Here is an 18,992-nt window from a genome sequence, read left to right on the forward strand (position 1 = left end):
TTAAAACTGCTCATGTTGCATGTATGCAGCATCTTTGTTTGGATCATGATTAAAATGCAGTGGTTGCCTCACTTTAAATGGAAAGAGCACAGGCAAAGCCTTATTTTGTTTATATGAAGAGATTGATTTTATTTGTGCCATTTAATTTGGGGCTTGTTTTAAAATTTCTATTTAGTTTTGTTATTTACATTTACATTATATTTAAATTGTTATTTAGCAGACGCTTTTATCCAAAGCGACTTACAAATGAGGACAATAGAAGCAATTAAAACAACAACAAACAAAAGGGCAATAATATGCAAGTGCTATATTATTATAGTGTTATATTTCAATTTCACAAAGAAACGTGCAGCATTTTGTCCAAGCAATAATAAAAGGACACATTTAATTTATAATTTGTCTTAAATCTCATTTTGTAAAAGAAATCGTGAATCGAATCGAATCAAATTGTGAAAGCAAAATCGTAAATCGAATCGAATTGCGAGTTGAGTGAATCGTTACATCCCTACCGGTGAGAAATCATGGGGTAATTTTAATTTTTGGGTGAACTATCCCTTTAAATACTTTAGACATGTGACTGCAGTGAAATGACACATGATCCTTACCGAGGTTCTCTGCCTTGTAGAAGATGTTATCAGGCTTACAGAAGGGAAGGGAATAGTACTCATAGGGCAACTGTGTTCTAGAGCTCGTCAATTTTACAGCCTGGTAATTAAAAACAGGTAAATTTTATAAACAATAACAAATACAAAAATCTAGAAACCTGTGGAGAAAGAATCTGTGGAATGAGTGATAAAGATGTGTCAAACACTGTGGCCTGTATCTAGTTCAATAAATATTGGAAAGACATGTCTGTGTGGAAAACAAGTGGTCAATACACAAGTAAACGACCCTAGAACCTGCTGTGTCTAGAGCAAGTGTTTTTTTTTTAGCATTTTTAAAGTGAAAGAAATAATTAAGCCAGAGTTAAAAGGCAAATCCCAACTCAAATTTGTAACTCAAATTCTTTTTTTTTTTAAAAAGTGAGAGGCTTCACCTTTATTTCAACAGGGCTGTTCTGGTGGAAATTCATAGGTGCAACCCCTGGTACATAAAAAGGTGTTAATAAAGGCAGCGTGGACACTATTAACAGTGCCCACATCTCCTACAAAGACAAAAAAGACACACAAAGCCAAATTTCTTTAGTTACTCATCTATAATCTTGTCGCAAAACCAAAAAGCACATTGACAGTCAACACTTCAAATAAAATCATACATTCTTGTTGTTGAACACTGAACAATGGCCAGGTGATTATAATGTTACTTATACTGATGTTAATATTGAGCTCTGCTGTTGGAGTGAATACCCTCTATTACACAACCAGGTGATAAATGATCCATAAACTATACTGACAGGTAAAGCAAGGTGAACGTGAAACGACCTTGATTACATATCCAGACAAACAATTACAGTCATCGGTAGGGATGGGCGATATGGGCTTAAAAATATATCACGATAATTTCTGATATTTATTGCGATAACAATATCAATGACGATAATTTAGGGAATCCTGTTTCTTTAGACCAGTGGTAGGGCTGGACAATAATTCAATATCAATATGTATCGCGATATTCCAGTCTTTCCTTCACTGATTTTTTAATTGTTATTCCGAGATATTTCACTGACTGCTTGATCTTTTCCATTGCTAACAGTTTTGTTAGAATCATGAACAGCAAGTATTTCACTCTTGTCTGTGTTGATTGGGAGGCCTGAAGCTTTTGAAAAAAGATCCATTCCTTTCAGAACACTCAGAACCTGGTTTTCATCTTTAAGAAAAATACATGTGTCATCTGCTAACTGAGATGTTAAAATAACATTGTCACCTAATCCAAATTTATCTAAGGCTGTATATATAAATTCATGTTCAATAGAGTCAAATGCCTTATAGAAGTCTAGGAACAGAATAATAGCACCTTCTTCAATAAGATCAGAGTAGTCCATCATATCCAATATAAGACGTATATTATTAGAAATATTTCTACCCTTAATAAACCCTGATTGTGTTATTGAAATAATATCTTCTAGACAAGGCTTCTTCTTCTTTTTCTTCTTCGGTGTTTTATTGGCGGTAGGATGTCATTTCACTCTCAAAGCTCACGAGGAAGTCAAGGCTTATGAATATTGACAAAAGAGGGTGGCAACAGCTCAGTGGAAGTTTCAGCATTTAAACGAGGAATTTAAAATGTAATTCTTATTTATCAATATATGTAGTTGTGAAGATTTATGGATTCAATTTCCTTATTAATTTTTATAGAGTTTTAATACACTGTGGCCTTTAATTCTTTATCATTAGTAATATCAATCTTAATATGAATGGATAATATATACACACACACGCACAGTGGGTATATAAAAGAATCACCCCCCTTTACAATAATCACATTTTGTTGCTTTGCAGCCTGAAATGAGATGGACACAGTTTTTGTTTTATTCAGCTGTATTTACTCAGTGCAACTTATAACATCCAAGTGAAAGATATAATACCAATATGTCAGAAAAAAACAGAATCACTGAGTTGGAAAAATTATCACCCCCTTGTGTCAGTATTTTGCTGAATCACCTTTTGCTTTAATTACAGCCTTTAGTCTGTTGGGATATGTCTCTGTCTCTACTAACTTTGCGCATCTAGACTTTACAATATTTGCTCACTCTTCTTTGCAGAACTGCTCAAGTTCAGTTAAATTTGATGCTGAGCATTTTGTGGACTGCAGTCTTCAAATCATTCCACAGATTTTAAATTGGGTTTAAGTCTGGGCTCTGATTAGGCCATGCAAAGACATTCACCTTTTTCTCCTTCAACCACTGTGTGCTCAGTTTTGCTGTGTGCTTTGGGTCATTGTCATGTTGGAAGGGAAACCTTCTTCCCTTTGTCAACTTTCTGACAGAGGGCAACAGATTTTCCTCAAGAATTTGATGGTATTTTGCCCCATCAATTTTTCCTTTTATCCTGACAAGTGCTCCAGTCCCTGCTGCAGAGAAACACCCCCATAACAGGATATTACCACCTCCATGCTTTACTGGAGGAATGCTGTTATTTGGATGGTGAGCTGTATTGGATTTCCGCCAGACATATCGTTTGGTGTTGAGGCCAAATAATTAAATGTTAGCCTCATCTGCCTCAGAATCTTCAAGGTGTGTTTTGACAAAGAGCAGTCGTGACTGTGTGGCCTTTCTTGAGGAGTGGCTTTTTTCTTGCAACTCCCATATATGCCACATTTGTGGAGAATTAGTGATATTGTTGTACCTCATCTGGATCACACAGTATGTAATAATTTTAGACCTATTTCTAAATTGCCTTTTATTTCCAAGATTTTAGAGAAAGTGGTTTACTCACAACTTTTTTTCATATTTGAATACTTTTGGTATCCCAGTCTGGCTTTTGGACCTTCCATAGCACCGAATCTGCTCTACTTACTATTGATGTCCTAATATCGTTGGATTCAGGATCACAGGTTGTTTAAGTTTTGTTAGATTTAAGTACTGCTTTTGATACGATTGACCATAAGATTCTTCTTAATCGCTCGGAGTGTTGGGTTGGTGTCCAGGGCACAGCCCTTCAGTGGTTTGCATCATATTTAATGGACCGGACAGTTGCAGTGAAGTTAGGAGACTTTTCTTCCACATTGGCTCCTTTACTGTGTGGCGTTCTGCAGGAATCGATTTTGGGGCCGTTGCTGTTCTCTTTATATATGCTTCCTTTGGGCACCATTTTTCGGAAATATTGTATAGTATTTCTTACCATTGTTATGCCGATGATCTTCAGATCTATTTTCCTGTGAGCCTAGGTAGGTGAATCCTGTTCTTTGGACAAAGTACATGAATGCTATACTGATATTAAGCTCTGGCTCTCTAACAACTTTCTTCAATTAAATGAGAGTAAGAATGAGGTTTTGATTGTATGGTCTCCTATGTCACCTACCTTTGCTGGTCAGCTAGGTTTACTATCCTCAAAGCTTGATGATCATGTTAAGAGTCTAGGGGTAATTTTTCGATGCATCGTTAATTTTAATACACAGATCAGTGCCGTTTTTAAAGGTAGCTTTTTTAATTTGAGATCAATTGACAAAATGAAGCATTTTCTTTCCAGGAAGAATTTGGAAATTGTGGTCCATTCTATTATTTTGTCTACATTAATTATTGCAATTTGTTATATATTGGTCTCCCTCAGACAGCGTTGGCCCGCCTGCAGCTAGTGCAGAATGCAACTGCGAGGTTTTTGATGGGAACAAGAATGAGGAACCACATTACCCCTGTACTGGTATCTTTACATGGCTTCCTGTTAAATTTAGGATTGGCTTCAAAATTCTCCTGTTTGTTTCCCGCATAGTAATTTTAAATCGAAACGAGATTGTGCTTTTTCTGTGGTAGGTCCCAAACTTTGGAATAGTCTTCCATTCCATGTGAGGTCAGCTTCATCAGTTGCCACCTTTAAGTCTTATTTAAAAACGTATTTATTTTCATTAGCTTTTGAATAAACTGTGTTTGTTGCATGTAATATTAAATTTTATTGGTGATGTCTTTTCTTTCTTTTATTGGTGAATTATTTTCATTGTAAAGCACTTTGGAGCAACATCTATTGTTTGTAAATGTGCTTCATAAATAAATTTGCTTGCTTGTCACATGCACACAATGACCGCTCTTTGTCTTTGTCTTTGATTTGCTGTAGGCCTCTTGCTAGCCTCTCTGACCAGTTTTCTCCTGGCTCTTTCATCCAGTTTGGAGCGACGTCCTGATCCAGGGAGGGTCTGTGTTTTACCAAATACCTTCCACATCTTAATAATAGACTTCACTGCTTCTAGGCATTGATAAAGCCTTTGAACATTTTTTTTATCCATCTCCTGACTTATGGTTGCGCTACCAAGGACTGAAATGCTCCAGGAAAGCTCTTTTCATGCTGAGCTAATCAAAATGACCACAGCTGATCACAGTTGAAAGTCAAATGACTTTGTGTGCCAAGTTTTTTTTTTCCAACTCAGTGATTCTGTTTTTTATTTATTTATTTTTTACATGTTGGTGTTCTATCTTTCACTTGGATGTTATAAGTTGCACTGAGTAAATACAGCTGGATAAAACAAAAACTATGTCCATCTTCATTTCAGGCTGCAAAGCAACAAAATGTGATGTACCCACTGTATAAATATTTATATTGCTATCATTAGTGTTAGTTATGTCTTAATAATGTGGTAATTTTCCATGGTTTAATAAATGAATCAATAAAATAATTTAACTAGTTTGTAGCACTATTATGAGAATGAGTGTGAATGAGATATTTTCCTTCACACTACTCAAAATTTAAATTAATTTATTTGTTTTATAGACTAATTGTAACAACATACATACACACTACATACATTTACAGGTAACTCTTTGGAAAATACTTTACATCATGGAAAAGTTTACTGAAAATCAGCTGCATAATCAACATCATGTTTTACATGTTAATGAAGCCACAACTAAAGTTAATAAAGCCTTAATATGATTGCAGGGAATTAGAAAAAAAAGAATGTCACAATAGCATAAAATAACAACCTACAGAGACTTCAAGAAATATTCATAACTACCTTAGGTACAGATGTTTTTTTCCTGAAATGCAATGATTTAATATTGATTTGTTTTCTGAGCAAATATACATTTGATAATCCACAACAACATCTTTGAAACCTAATGTAGGTTGAAGTTTTAGAAATAATCTTCTTGTAAGCAATCAAAACTACAATTTATTTTAATGCTCTTATGTGTACTCTCAATTACAATGCACATATACATATGATTATCTCTAAAATACATCTGTAATCAGGTCTTTACAAATACATCAGAGAAGTTGTAAAATGAAAAAGACAATACATTTTAGAATAAAATTATATCTTTATATAGCTTCTATTGTGCAACACAGTGTAAGGCAAAGGGCTCTGCATGATAGGAATAAATCTGCTATTACAGAGATTTTTAAATTGTATTCAGTTACATGTCATTAAATAACACACTATAACTTTTCACACTTGATTTCACTACATATGTATAAAGTCAACAGGTTGGCATGGATAAGTTGTGTACATTTCTTTGAGAGTTCCTTATAGGGATTTATGCAAGATCAAAGTCATGTCAAAGTGTGTGTGTGTGTGTCTGTGTGTCTCAAGGCTGTTGCTGATACTGGCTCTCCGTGGCAGTGTAAAAGTCCTCCAGTATACTTTGCAGGTACTCAAAGGTGGGCCTGTCCTCTGGCTTGTTCTTCCAGCATTCCAGCATGATGTCATAGAGCTCTTGAGGGCAGGAGTCCAGACGCTGCATACGGTAACCTCTCTCCAGAGCACGGATCACCTCTGGATTTGTCATACCTAAACACACCGTAAACAGTTTGAGCATCTGCTCTAAGTACAAATTTAGTTTTGTGTCATTCTCTGGGAATTGTGCAATTTGAGCTTAACAATTTAAGCATTTTCTAAACTGTTTTTTAAAAAGGTTATTGTTGAAATTTCATATTGAAAAATCATATTTTCTCACTTCAGACTCAGTATACCAAGACCATAGCTAATATTACTGCACCAGATACGATAATGCCTGAAACTTACTTCTGTTTGATTTAATTTTATTAGGTCATTCCCTCAAATATGATGACGGAAATATCTAACTATTATTTTTAAAAGGGAAATGTCACAGTATAACAACGTTAAACAGAGCTTTTCTTATTCTATGAATGTAATGATGATGAATAGACACATGCAGATAAGCTGCTATTCATATGAAAAACAAAGATGTAAAAATACACAGTAAAACTAAAAAGAGAAATGTATTAAATGTAATGCCGTTCAAAAGTTTGAGGTTGGTAAGAATAGCTTTATTCAGCAAGGATGCATTAAATTGATTTCTATTTCATATTCATTTTCTATTCATTAAAGAATGCTGAAAAAATATTTCATGGTTTCCACAAAAGTAGCAACACAACTGTTTTCAGCATTGATATTAATAAGAAATGTTTCTTAAGCAGCAAATCAGCATATTAGAATGATTTCTGAAGGATCATGTGACACTGAAGACTGGAGTCATTCAGCTTTGCATCACAGGAATAAATTACATTTTAAAATATATAAAAAAACTATTATTTTAAATTGTAATGATATTTCACAATATTACTGTTTATAATGTATTTGATCAAATAAATGAAGCCTTGGTGAGCATGAGAGATGTCTTTCAAAATGTTACCAACCCCAAACTTTTGAACAGTAGCATAAAGTGAGTTTGTTTCACTCAATTATTACTGAAAGTTCACTGCACTAAGTTATGTGAACTCAACTAAGGAGAACTGAAACAGTTACTAGAATTTGTTATGTCTTACTTTTTTTTTTCTTTTTTTTAACGTTTTTTAAAAAGTTACGTTTTAGCTACACTGAGTAGCTGAGTAAAGTTTATAGTTTAATTTCATGTCAAGAAATTTACTTTTTGCAGGCTTTTAGTATGACTCAGATATTTTTTAACTTAAATGATTGATAAGGCAGTGATGATAATGATTATGATTTAAATTTTGTGATAATGATTTCAATTTTCACATTTTTAGTTAACTTGTTGAGTTTTGCAGTGTAAAATACTTGAAAACAAAGTTAAATCAATTAAAAAATAATTCAGAATTCATACAAAAGGGTAGGTACAAATGCCACAGTTTCCAGAGAATGACCCATTAAGCATATTCACAGTGCACTGTGGTGACCACTAACCTGGATATGGCGTGCGACCATAGCTGATGATTTCAGTGAGCAGAATGCCAAAGGACCACACATCTGACTTAATGGTGAAGGAACCATAGTTTATGGCCTCTGGAGCTGTCCATTTTATGGGGAACTTTGCACCTGAGGTCACAAGAAAAATATTAACATGACTTCCGTTGACAATAACTTATAAAGAAACATGCATTTATCCACAGTTTACCAACTTATATTAACTCGGTTTCTCTACATTATTGTTGGCTGTTTATCAGACTAACCTTCTCTGGCAGTGTATTCGTTGTCCTCTATGATACGGGCCAGTCCAAAATCAGCGATCTTACACACTAAACTCTTGTTGACCAGGATGTTGGCAGCACGAAGGTCTCTGTGAATGTAGTTTCTCTGCTCAATGTAAGCCATGCCTTCTGCTGTCTAAAGTCAGGAAAAGGAATCATATTTTAGTTACTTTTAATGATGTACTTATACCGGGGTTGTGTCACTGAGAGCAAGAGGTTAGTCAGCAACAGCTACAATAAGCTATAATGGTGTGTGTGTGTGCATGCGTGTGTCTGTGTGTGTGTTTGTGTGAATCCTCTTATCAGTCAGGGCACATTCACATCTGTCTTGTTAAGTGCTTGCAATTCTCTTCCTCTTTCCAACTCAGTGTCGCACCCTTTTTTGCAACCGTCACACACTTTCATATTCAAAATCCTCACTTGAATGAAACATCAGTGACAATATGTCATATTTACCTAATATTTATCGTAAATATTTTTGTATAACTTCCATATTACCTGATTCTGAATGCATACTGGTGGTCAAAACGAACTAAAATTAAAATCGTTTTTCTTTTCTTTTTTTTAAGTTTGGAAAGACGTTTCTTATGCTCACTAGGTCTCTTATGCTCAGCTGCATTTATTTGATCAAAAATACAGTAAAAATGTAATTATTATTTCTTATGTTGAAAACAGTTTCAAAGCTTAATAGTTTTTTTTTATAAATTCATTCTGGGTGAGCATAGGAGATTTCTTTTAAAACATTAAAAAATGTAATTATTCCTTACTTTTGACCACAAGTGTATATTTCACTATTTTAAAGAATCACTTGCACAATAGAGAGAACAAGCTGCTATTATCGTGGATTAACAGTGACAAAAAGTAAAAGCGTTAGATTGTCATGTTAATGGTAGACTCCACCCTCTCTCTCTCTCTCTCTCTCTCTCTCTCTCACACACACACACACACACCTCTGTACACAAATATTACTGTCTGTCAGTTATCACATTTGAATATTAAAATCTACAAAGACAAACCTGTCCTCCACATCAAGGGAACATGTGACTCAATATGTAGGAGAAAAGCACATTAACTGAACAAATGAGACCTTCAAACCACCTCACCTGTGCTGAGAAGTCAATCAGTTTGGGCAACTGGACACGATTCCCTTCATCGCTTTTAATGAAGTCCAGTAAACTGCCTGTAAAACACATGCACACAAACAGATAAATAACAAAGATGTATAAAACCATGTTTTGCACATTGGAGTCTGGAGTCACACACACCTTTCTCCATAAACTCTGTAATGATGTATATGGGCTCCTCTTTGGTGACCACAGCGTTGAGACGGACCAGTTTGTCGTGCTGGAGGGTTTTCATTAAGTTGGCCTCCATTAGGAAAGCTTCAACAGACATAGTGCCAGGCTTCATAGTCTTCACTGCCACTTTTGTGTGCTTGTTGTATGTTGCTGAGAAGCAAACAGAGATGAGTTAACACTGGGATTCTTCATTTTCACTATTTCATTATTAGTGTCTGCTCCCTGCCAAAAGTGTGGCAGGACATGAAAAACTCGGGTTTTAGATCAGGTTCAAGATCAGGTCAGTTTTTTTTTAGGTACAGTGTTTTTGTTTAGGTTTGTAATTAAAAAATTAAAGATGTATTCCTGTAAGAATAATTTGTGACTGAATAACAGTGTCATTGTGATTCATATATAAATTATTTACATTTTGTCTCATGTATTTTCTGTTAATAAAGCAATATGCCACTCTATTTGTAAATCTCACACTGTCTCACATGGCTTATTGTTTTTATTATAATATGATACATTTTATATTTATGATATATATAACATAAACATTTAATTTATAATATTATAATATAATAATAATAAATATAATAATGTAATAAAAAAAATAAAATCCTAATGCTTTTTGGCATAAAAGAAAAATCTATAATTTTGACCCATACAATGTATTTTTGGCTATTGCTACAAATATACCCCAGCGACTTAAGACTGGTTTTGTGGTCCAGGGTCACATATGATAAAAATAAATCAACAATAAAACGTTTTAATAATATTTTTTAACATTTTTAATATATATAATAATATAATAATATTGTATAATAAACTATTCCTTTACCAAGTAATATAGATCATTACCCTCACTATAGGCAGTTAGTTGTTGCCAATCAACATAGATACTTGGCATATTAATATAAATTATGAGTTTATTGGCATTTTACTGCCAATGCTTGGAAACTTCAAATTTGACTTTTTAGAGTCATAACCATCCATTTAGCTCTGCATTTTATCCTGGACAAGCTGAGAAAATCTTTCTGATCCTACTAAACAAACCATGACTGAACATGACTGACAACATCTTTTTTTTTTTGAGTAAATAGACACATAAGAAATACATATTAGAGCAAGCAGTATGTGTCTTACCCATCCAGACCTCTCCAAATTGGCCTGCTCCCAGACGTTTGTCCAGTTTGAGGGACTCACGTGGGATCTCCCAGGCATCTTTCTCCCAAGGTTTCTGAGGTTTGGGACTCAAACAGGGACTAGTGAGAGATTGGCACAACCCATCGCTTTGCTCTGTAGATGTACATTTTTACAATTTGTTAATTGTAAACCAACTGAGTGGTGAACAATCCTTCATGAAAAAGGTTGGTAAAATTCTCACCAAACACTAACGACTAAAAATACATGTATTATCCAATTAAATGTGTCCAGATCTTTGCATTCTGTACTTACTCTTGTAGTGGCTGACCAGATCCTGCAGGGTGTTGAAGGTGATACGTGGGGAAATATAGAAACCGCCATTATCCAGTGTGCGGATCTTATAATGCTTCACAGTGTCTCCTGTTTGGTCGCAGTCTCTGACAGATAGAGAGTAGCTTCCTGAGGGGGGAGATACAGATGTTTTGAAGAGCAGATAAGGATCTGGTAGATGTGCAGTTGAAGTAAAAATGTTTCAGATGTAAAAAAATTAGCACTGCTAATTCTTCAGTATCACACTCCTTGTCTAAAACCCTTCAGCTTTAACACTGTGCTGAACATACCCTGGGTGGTCTCACTGTCTCTGATCATAAAAGATCCTATTTTGTTTCCAGATGCCAGTAGCTGTCTCTCTGCATCCTTTCTGCTGACACCTTTAAAAAACCACCTGTAGACACATACATAAATAGATTAAAAATTACATAAAAAACTTATAACCGTTTCAAAGTCACTTATGCTCAATGAGTCAATGTATATTTGTTTAAAAATACAGTAAAAACAGTAATATTGTGAAATATTATTACAATTTAAAAGAACTGTTTTCTAATTGAATATATTTTAAAATATAATTTATTCCTGTGATGCAAAGCTGAATTTTCAGCATCATTACTCCAGTCTTCAGTGTCACATGATCCTTCAGAAATCATTCTAATATGCTGATTGGTTGCTAAAGAGACATTTCTTATTATTAGCAATGTAAAAACAGCTGAGCTGCTTAATATTATTATATTATATTATATACACAATATTATTACATATATATGCACAATATTATTACATTATATTATATCACTACAAATGTGCACAAACTATATTTACTCACTCTTCAGTTTCCAGAGTATCCTTGGCAACATAGTTGCTGGGGATGAAGCCCTCCTGACCAGTGCTGAGAAATGCTGCTTTCCACCATTCACCTGACCTAAACACATCAATCAATCAATCAATCAATCAATCAAAGAAGCGAGATACTGCATGTTAAATCCTCATATAGAATGACAGGTCTACTTACTCCTGAAGGATTCTGAGTCTGTCTCCTTTCTTGAAGCCCAGGTCACCTTCATGCATAGCTTCATAGTCATACAGAGCTATGGCAATGTTCTCTGAAGCTAAAGGCAAATGAAATATTTAGTGTGCAAGAGCTGTGATCACAAATTCACTATGTTTCTGAGTAAGAAACAGACTGGTGTCACACGATAGTGTTCATAACAACACTTGCTTTTCGATTATACCAAGCAGTGAACTTACCACAATTCCAACAAGGTACAAAGGTTTTAAAGTGAGCATATACTTTTTATACAGCAATTTAAAGGTTGAGACTTGATAGCTGGCGTATTCACTGCAGCACACATTGAGGTTGAATGAAATGCATGTGGAAAAGATTGAACTGTCTGCGTCACCACTAAACCTCAAAACAAGCTACTTTTTCATGTTTACGACACATCGTTGTATGATTTTACTCTTGCCCACAAGGTCATCCATATGAGTTGTAGTGACTGTATATATTTTTTTAAAGTATTTTAATATATTACAATACTCTAGCATTCTGAACGAGACGTCCTATTTACTAGAAATCCTATTTACTAGACATCAAAGACAATTTCACTTACTGTCTGGCCCAGAAGTAGGGTTGGAGAGGCTTCTGTTCTGTAGATGGAAAAATAGGTGCAGTATTTAAAACACCAAACTAGACTTTTCTAGTTCACAAACTAGACTAGTTCACTTTTCTGAGCATAAAAACAGACCTGTCTGAGGCTTTCAAATAAAGGATATCTGTTTAAACAAATAAACATTTCAAACTCTTTTTAAGTCATTACCATACCTGTCAACATTTGGGGGGTCAAAAGTAACAATTTTTATATTTTATTATTATATTATTTTTATCATAATTTAAACAATTATTATCAAACAATCATATTCATTTAATAACATAAATATATCTTAGTGTAGGCTATATCTTTAGAGTTTTATAATTCATTATCTTCTTGTCAAAATGTGCACTTCTTGCTAAAGAGACATTTCTTATTATTAGCAATGTAAAAACAGCTGAGCTGCTTAATATTATTATATTATATTATATACACAATATTATTACATATATATGCACAATATTATTACATTATATTATATCACTACAAATGTGCACAAACTATATTTACTCACTCTTCAGTTTCCAGAGTATCCTTGGCAACATAGTTGCTGGGGATGAAGCCCTCCTGACCAGTGCTGAGAAATGCTGCTTTCCACCATTCACCTGACCTAAACACATCAATCAATCAATCAATCAATCAATCAAAGAAGCGAGATACTGCATGTTAAATCCTCATATAGAATGACAGGTCTACTTACTCCTGAAGGATTCTGAGTCTGTCTCCTTTCTTGAAGCCCAGGTCACCTTCATGCATAGCTTCATAGTCATACAGAGCTATGGCAATGTTCTCTGAAGCTAAAGGCAAATGAAATATTTAGTGTGCAAGAGCTGTGATCACAAATTCACTATGTTTCTGAGTAAGAAACAGACTGGTGTCACACGATAGTGTTCATAACAACACTTGCTTTTCGATTATACCAAGCAGTGAACTTACCACAATTCCAACAAGGTACAAAGGTTTTAAAGTGAGCATATACTTTTTATACAGCAATTTAAAGGTTGAGACTTGATAGCTGGCGTATTCACTGCAGCACACATTGAGGTTGAATGAAATGCATGTGGAAAAGATTGAACTGTCTGCGTCACCACTAAACCTCAAAACAAGCTACTTTTTCATGTTTACGACACATCGTTGTATGATTTTACTCTTGCCCACAAGGTCATCCATATGAGTTGTAGTGACTGTATATATTTTTTTAAAGTATTTTAATATATTACAATACTCTAGCATTCTGAACGAGACGTCCTATTTACTAGAAATCCTATTTACTAGACATCAAAGACAATTTCACTTACTGTCTGGCCCAGAAGTAGGGTTGGAGAGGCTTCTGTTCTGTAGATGGAAAAATAGGTGCAGTATTTAAAACACCAAACTAGACTTTTCTAGTTCACAAACTAGACTAGTTCACTTTTCTGAGCATAAAAACAGACCTGTCTGAGGCTTTCAAATAAAGGATATCTGTTTAAACAAATAAACATTTCAAACTCTTTTTAAGTCATTACCATACCTGTCAACATTTGGGGGGTCAAAAGTAACAATTTTTATATTTTATTATTATATTATTTTTATCATAATTTAAACAATTATTATCAAACAATCATATTCATTTAATAACATAAATATATCTTAGTGTAGGCTATATCTTTAGAGTTTTATAATTCATTATCTTCTTGTCAAAATGTGCACTTCTTGCCCCTGCGCACATATCAGTAGCATCACTGGGCTGTAGGTTGCCAAGTTGAGGGGACAAATGGGTTGAAATTTGTATGTGTCGATCGTGTGAGAAAGATACGTTTCATACAAAATCTGGCAACTGGACAACCTTTGAATTTGTTGACGTGATTATTCATATAATGAGTTTTTGCCCATACAAATTACGGGAGTTTTACTGGAAGCGAATGTAGCAAACATAAAATACGGCCAGTGGGATTTTTTTTAATAGAAAGATTAAAAATACGGGAGAAATACGGGAAAATATTTAAACAGGATGATAGCGGGATAGAATGGTAAAAAAACCGGGAGAATCCCGGGAAAAATGGGAGGGTTGACAGGTATGTTCGTTACTAAAACTAAAACTATTTAACAAATTAAGTTTCAGTAACTGAAATAAAGCTGAAATGAAATAAAATATACGTTTTAGATGAAAACTTGAAAAATTTTGCCTTGGCAGCTAATATTTCTAAAACTGAAATTAAGTAAATCTAAACATATATATATATATTTAGTTATAACTAAAATAACTAAAACCTGAACTAAAATAAAATGTAAAAATAAAAGTTAATTTCAAATATTATATTATATATGCAATAATATTAATATATGCAAAGTCAAGATGATCGTACAGCTGTACTTTAGAGACTACTCTGTCTTTCAGTCTATAAGAAAGTGAAAGCACAGTATTTGAAGTCACAATATGTGCTGAAACCACCAATACTGATGGTTTTAGCTCAACTCAGCACTTTTCACTAGAAATCATGCTCAGGAATAACCCTCAAAAGATGTCTTTTCAATTGAATCGGAAATTCCAAAATGCTTCTACTTACAGCTTTGGACCCTGCCGTGGGGTCTTTGGTGTAATGTGCTGTCTGGTTGGAGCTGTCACTGTTGCCCATCGATTTGCCAATAGGATCCTGCTCCGGTTTGGTCCCCACACAGCCCATGTTGAGGCCTGAAGAGTTAACAACAGAAGACACTAATGCAGGTTGTCCTTGTCTGTTTAAAAACAGAACAACATTTCCAGAAATAGAAAATATGCAAAACATGGGCTGTTCTGAGTTCCCACTGAACAACGGTTATTTTTGTTGCTTCGAAAAGCATGTATTGTACAGATTATGATGGAAAAATGACTGTAATGTGCTATACATGACTCAAATGTATTAAATGCCATGTTAAATGCCACGTGTTTTGGCCTACAGTACAACAAGATTAACTTAAGTGGTGAGTTGGAAGAGGATACGTTAGATTAGTATTGACAATATTATAAATCAGACATAAATAAACATGATTTCCCAAAATCATTGTAAGCCTATGTAGATCGAAGAGACCCTTGGTGCCGTTGTTGCTGCAATCTACTTAGGTTTATGACTCTTTTGGGAAATGTAACCTTGACCGATAAATGTAGTGAAAGTCAAAATAACCGGTTTCTCGTACTGACTTCCACGTTGTAGGCTGCAGTTCTCTCTCGCCTGTGGTTTTGTCATTAACTCTCTCACACATGCAGATGCGGAAGCTGCTCAGTGGAAACTGTGGTTGGTTAAGGCATAATGTTTAAAGTTGATTCAAATCAGCTAGCCTTAACACCCTAACACTTTTCTGAGAACGTAGCAGAAATTAATCAACCAAAACGTGCAGAACTGCCTCCCATCACAAATAGATTACAATTTGGTCGACTGTTGAAAAAAAAAAAAAAAGCAACTTTTCCCCCACTTTTGAATGAGAGGTGAGTGGAAACCGCATGCTTCTGAGCTCTTCGGCCTCTCTGTGGCTATCACTAAAGAACAAAGGACCTTCAACTTGCATGTCTTGTCATGCGGGTGCAATGTGCTCTTATGGTGCAGGTTCATGTTTCGTTTCATGCTTGATAATTAACTTGTGCTCTGTTAATCTGGACGTGCATGACCCTACACAAAACCATAACCAAAACACCATATTTCATATCAATGACCAGTCTTTTTGTCCTGAAGATAACCAGGATAAAGAAGAAAATTGTAGAAATGTCTCTGGAGAGTCTATTCAATATAGCTGCGTTCAGCTGAACACTGAATTGTAATTTAAGAACTGCTAAAGTTGCGTCCTTCAGTAGACACAATTAGTCTGAGAAATATGTGGCGCATTTAAAACTTGTTTCCCGTAGCTTGTTCACCCATGTTCTGCTTTCTCTTTATTTGAAGGTGTTCTTGTTATTGCTTTGGGTTGCTTTTGATTTCAAATGCTTTTTTTTTTTTTTTCACTGGCTGACTCTTTAATGGGACCAGGGTCGTTGTGAAAAAGAAGTGCACTTAATTTTATGAAATGTTAACTTGTAGTACACTTCAAATCTTAGAAGTGTATTTTAAATAAGCTGTGCTTGAAAACAATATAATAATACTGAAATAAAAGGCCACTTAAGTACATTTTCATGACAATGCTTCTTATCAGACTTTAAAACGTGCACACGTAAGTGTGTGCTGACTATACTAAAGCACTTAATTTTAGTTTATCATAAATGCTTGTCAGTACTTTAACCATGTTTTCAAGACAACTGAATTATGAAATCACATATAAAGATTTAAGCCCTATACTTAAGTGGTTAAAAACACTCTTAAGTTTAACTAATAGCATATAAATTTAAACTATAATTACATTTTCAATTCAATTGCCAATAAGTGTCTGAAAACATTGTTATTAAATTATATTATTTCTGTAATAAGTACTTTAATGAAAGGTATACTAAAGTGTACTTCTTTTCACAAGGGAGTTGATGGCTCTTCAAGCTTTCATTCAGTTAGTCTCCTCTCAATCTGCTTAATTGCTGGCTTCATCACATGTACATTTCCTTCTTCCAACTCAGAATCCGATAACTGATCGTACCCGGAGGAAATATTCAGATTTGCCTTTCAACAGTGTCGCCCATCCCATCCAAAGATTATTTTGTCCCTCAAAGCCCCAGGGCTCAGAGGAACCACCTCCACCTTTCCCGCAGGAGCACAGGGAGACTCAGAACTACAGCTCTTTTCATTTAACCACACATGCAAATGTGGGATGTATCAATTCCACCTTCCTTGTCAGGACTTTCTCATTGTTATTTGTTTTCTCTTTCAGAAACATACTGTATGTGCAAACTGTCAGAAAGCACCACAGCTTACTGACTTCAGGAGGCCAACAGCCAATAGAGAATCGTGAAATATAACTGTAAAGAGTGTTTTTGAGTGTCCACTTACGTGCGGAGATGGATCCTCTAAGGAGGAAGAGAAATATTTAAATGTGTACTCTGATATTGTTATGGTCTGTGAAACTGTAGTGAACTACGGAAGTACCAGTATAACTAAAGCTAAAGCATGATATTATTTCAAAGAAACATGCGGGTTCCTCAAACACAGGACTGCACTTAAATAAAAACATGTAACCTACTGGATTTGACCCAGTAACTGTGTCATACTTTAGAAATGAATCCGAGTAAAGAATTCAGCAAAAGAATAACCGACTAAATAATTTGATTAAATATGAGTCTTGAGTGAACCAGATAAATCTCTCTCTCTCTCTTTCTAAATTAACACAGGAGATAAGAGACCAGATTCTAGTTTACAGATAAACGACAAAAACAGTCAGGAAAACTAAAGAGTAGCTTATGACAAATAGCATTAAGGAGATACATTAAATTAATTTGAAATGTTAATATTAGGACTACTATTTAATTTAGGTACATATGAAAGCTAGAAACGTCTTTAAAAAACGAAAAACGAAAATAATATTTAAAGAATAGGGTCTTAATCGAAAAGTCTTAATCGTTTGAGTACAAAAAATAATGACATAAAATAGAAATAATGAAGAAAAACATAATTAAATAACAACTCGATGTAAATAATAATACAAATAAATATTTTAAGCTAACTCACCACTTAAGTCGCAATCCAGACGAAAATAATATTTCTTTATTCACAAAATCTCGCTAGTGGACCGAGATGTAGAAATGTTGAGGTCGCTTCACGCCGGCTCCTCCATCAGTGATGCGCTTCAGCAAGACTCTCGCGCTGTACTGTCCAAGAGGAAGTTAGCGGCTGTGTCTCAAAAACTTCTGAAATGCCTTCCTAGGCAACAGTGAAGGACACCAGGCCCGTTGTAAGTATAGCTCAGCTCATACATACACACTGAGCTCATCCGACTCGTAACGAGGTGATAATAGCCAAAAATAAATCGAGCTCTTATGACGCTCAAAATGCTGTCTAGGTAGGGAGCTCAGTAAGTATTGAGACACACCCTTTTGTCAGAGGAAATCTGTCATGAATATTCCGCTTCAATATCCGCGTGTCATATTCTCGCAATAGTCTTCGTACAACACTGTGAAACCAGGGTATTTTGTGTGAAGGTTGCAAAAAACTTGTTTAAAAACCTTTTGCAATGTCACTTCACTTCTGAGGGAAAAAAAGCACAGCATTGTTCGTTCAGCCAAAGTGTCATTTAAATTTTGACACAAATAATGTGATATTTAAGAAGAGTGATTTCAAATATAAGTGATACTAAAATCAAAATAAAAGGGAGAAAAGTAACAAAAAATTAATAACAAAGGCAGATTTAGACTTGCTTGAGAACAGATTAGAAGAGTGAGCTGTGTGTATCTATTAGTGCACAACCACAGATAGAAACACACAGATGTATTATTATTAGATTGGAAATAGTCAAACAAACAGTTGGTCTGGCCTCACAGTTACATAAGGACCGAATAATCCGATGGTGAGATTAAACACCCTCTTTTTTTTGAAAGAGACAGAGAGAAACATAATAAACAAGCAAATACATAAATCAACCTCTTCTTTAGTAAATACTAAGGCAAAACAACTTCATTCCTAATA

General features: G+C 34.7%; 2 protein-coding genes across 4 annotated transcripts in view; both read right to left on the reverse strand.

Annotated features, from left to right (window-relative positions):
- Positions 1 to 1,984, reverse strand: part of LOC107747491 (transmembrane 9 superfamily member 4-like) — a 15,390-nt gene extending 13,406 nt beyond the window's left edge. Inside the window, exons 1-3 of the mRNA XM_016562024.1 lie at positions 1,954 to 1,984; positions 1,140 to 1,144; positions 606 to 705 (exon numbers count right to left, since the gene is read on the reverse strand). Coding sequence (XP_016417510.1) covers positions 606 to 705; positions 1,140 to 1,144; positions 1,954 to 1,984 — 136 coding nt within the window. The remainder of the gene's footprint in view (positions 1 to 605; positions 706 to 1,139; positions 1,145 to 1,953) is intronic.
- A 3,764-nt stretch (positions 1,985 to 5,748) lies between these two features.
- On the reverse strand, positions 5,749 to 18,217 carry LOC107747493 (tyrosine-protein kinase HCK-like). Of its 3 annotated transcripts, XM_016562028.1 has the most exons (13): positions 18,039 to 18,217; positions 14,988 to 15,112; positions 13,740 to 13,776; positions 13,142 to 13,238; positions 12,956 to 13,051; positions 11,080 to 11,183; positions 10,772 to 10,918; positions 10,460 to 10,612; positions 9,299 to 9,481; positions 9,137 to 9,213; positions 8,016 to 8,169; positions 7,750 to 7,881; positions 5,749 to 6,375 (listed from the first exon to the last, which is right to left on the reverse strand). In XM_016562028.1, the coding sequence occupies exons 2-13, from the start codon at positions 15,102 to 15,104 to the stop codon at positions 6,173 to 6,175; spliced, it is 1,500 nt and encodes a 499-aa protein (XP_016417514.1). In that variant the 5' UTR covers positions 15,105 to 15,112; positions 18,039 to 18,217; the 3' UTR covers positions 5,749 to 6,172. The 3 variants fall into 3 exon arrangements, with proteins under 3 accessions (XP_016417514.1, XP_016417513.1, XP_016417515.1); XM_016562027.1 differs by lacking the exon at positions 18,039 to 18,217 and having other exon boundaries at positions 14,988 to 15,304; XM_016562029.1 differs by lacking the exons at positions 12,956 to 13,051; positions 13,142 to 13,238; positions 13,740 to 13,776; positions 14,988 to 15,112; positions 18,039 to 18,217 and adding exons at positions 11,619 to 11,714; positions 11,805 to 11,901; positions 12,403 to 12,473.
- Positions 18,218 to 18,992: the final 775 nt, after the last annotated feature.

This window comes from Sinocyclocheilus rhinocerous, unplaced genomic scaffold (assembly GCF_001515625.1).
Source record: "Sinocyclocheilus rhinocerous isolate Xijiao unplaced genomic scaffold, SAMN03320098_v1.1 scaffold1370, whole genome shotgun sequence".
Taxonomy (NCBI): Eukaryota; Metazoa; Chordata; class Actinopteri; order Cypriniformes; family Cyprinidae; genus Sinocyclocheilus; species Sinocyclocheilus rhinocerous.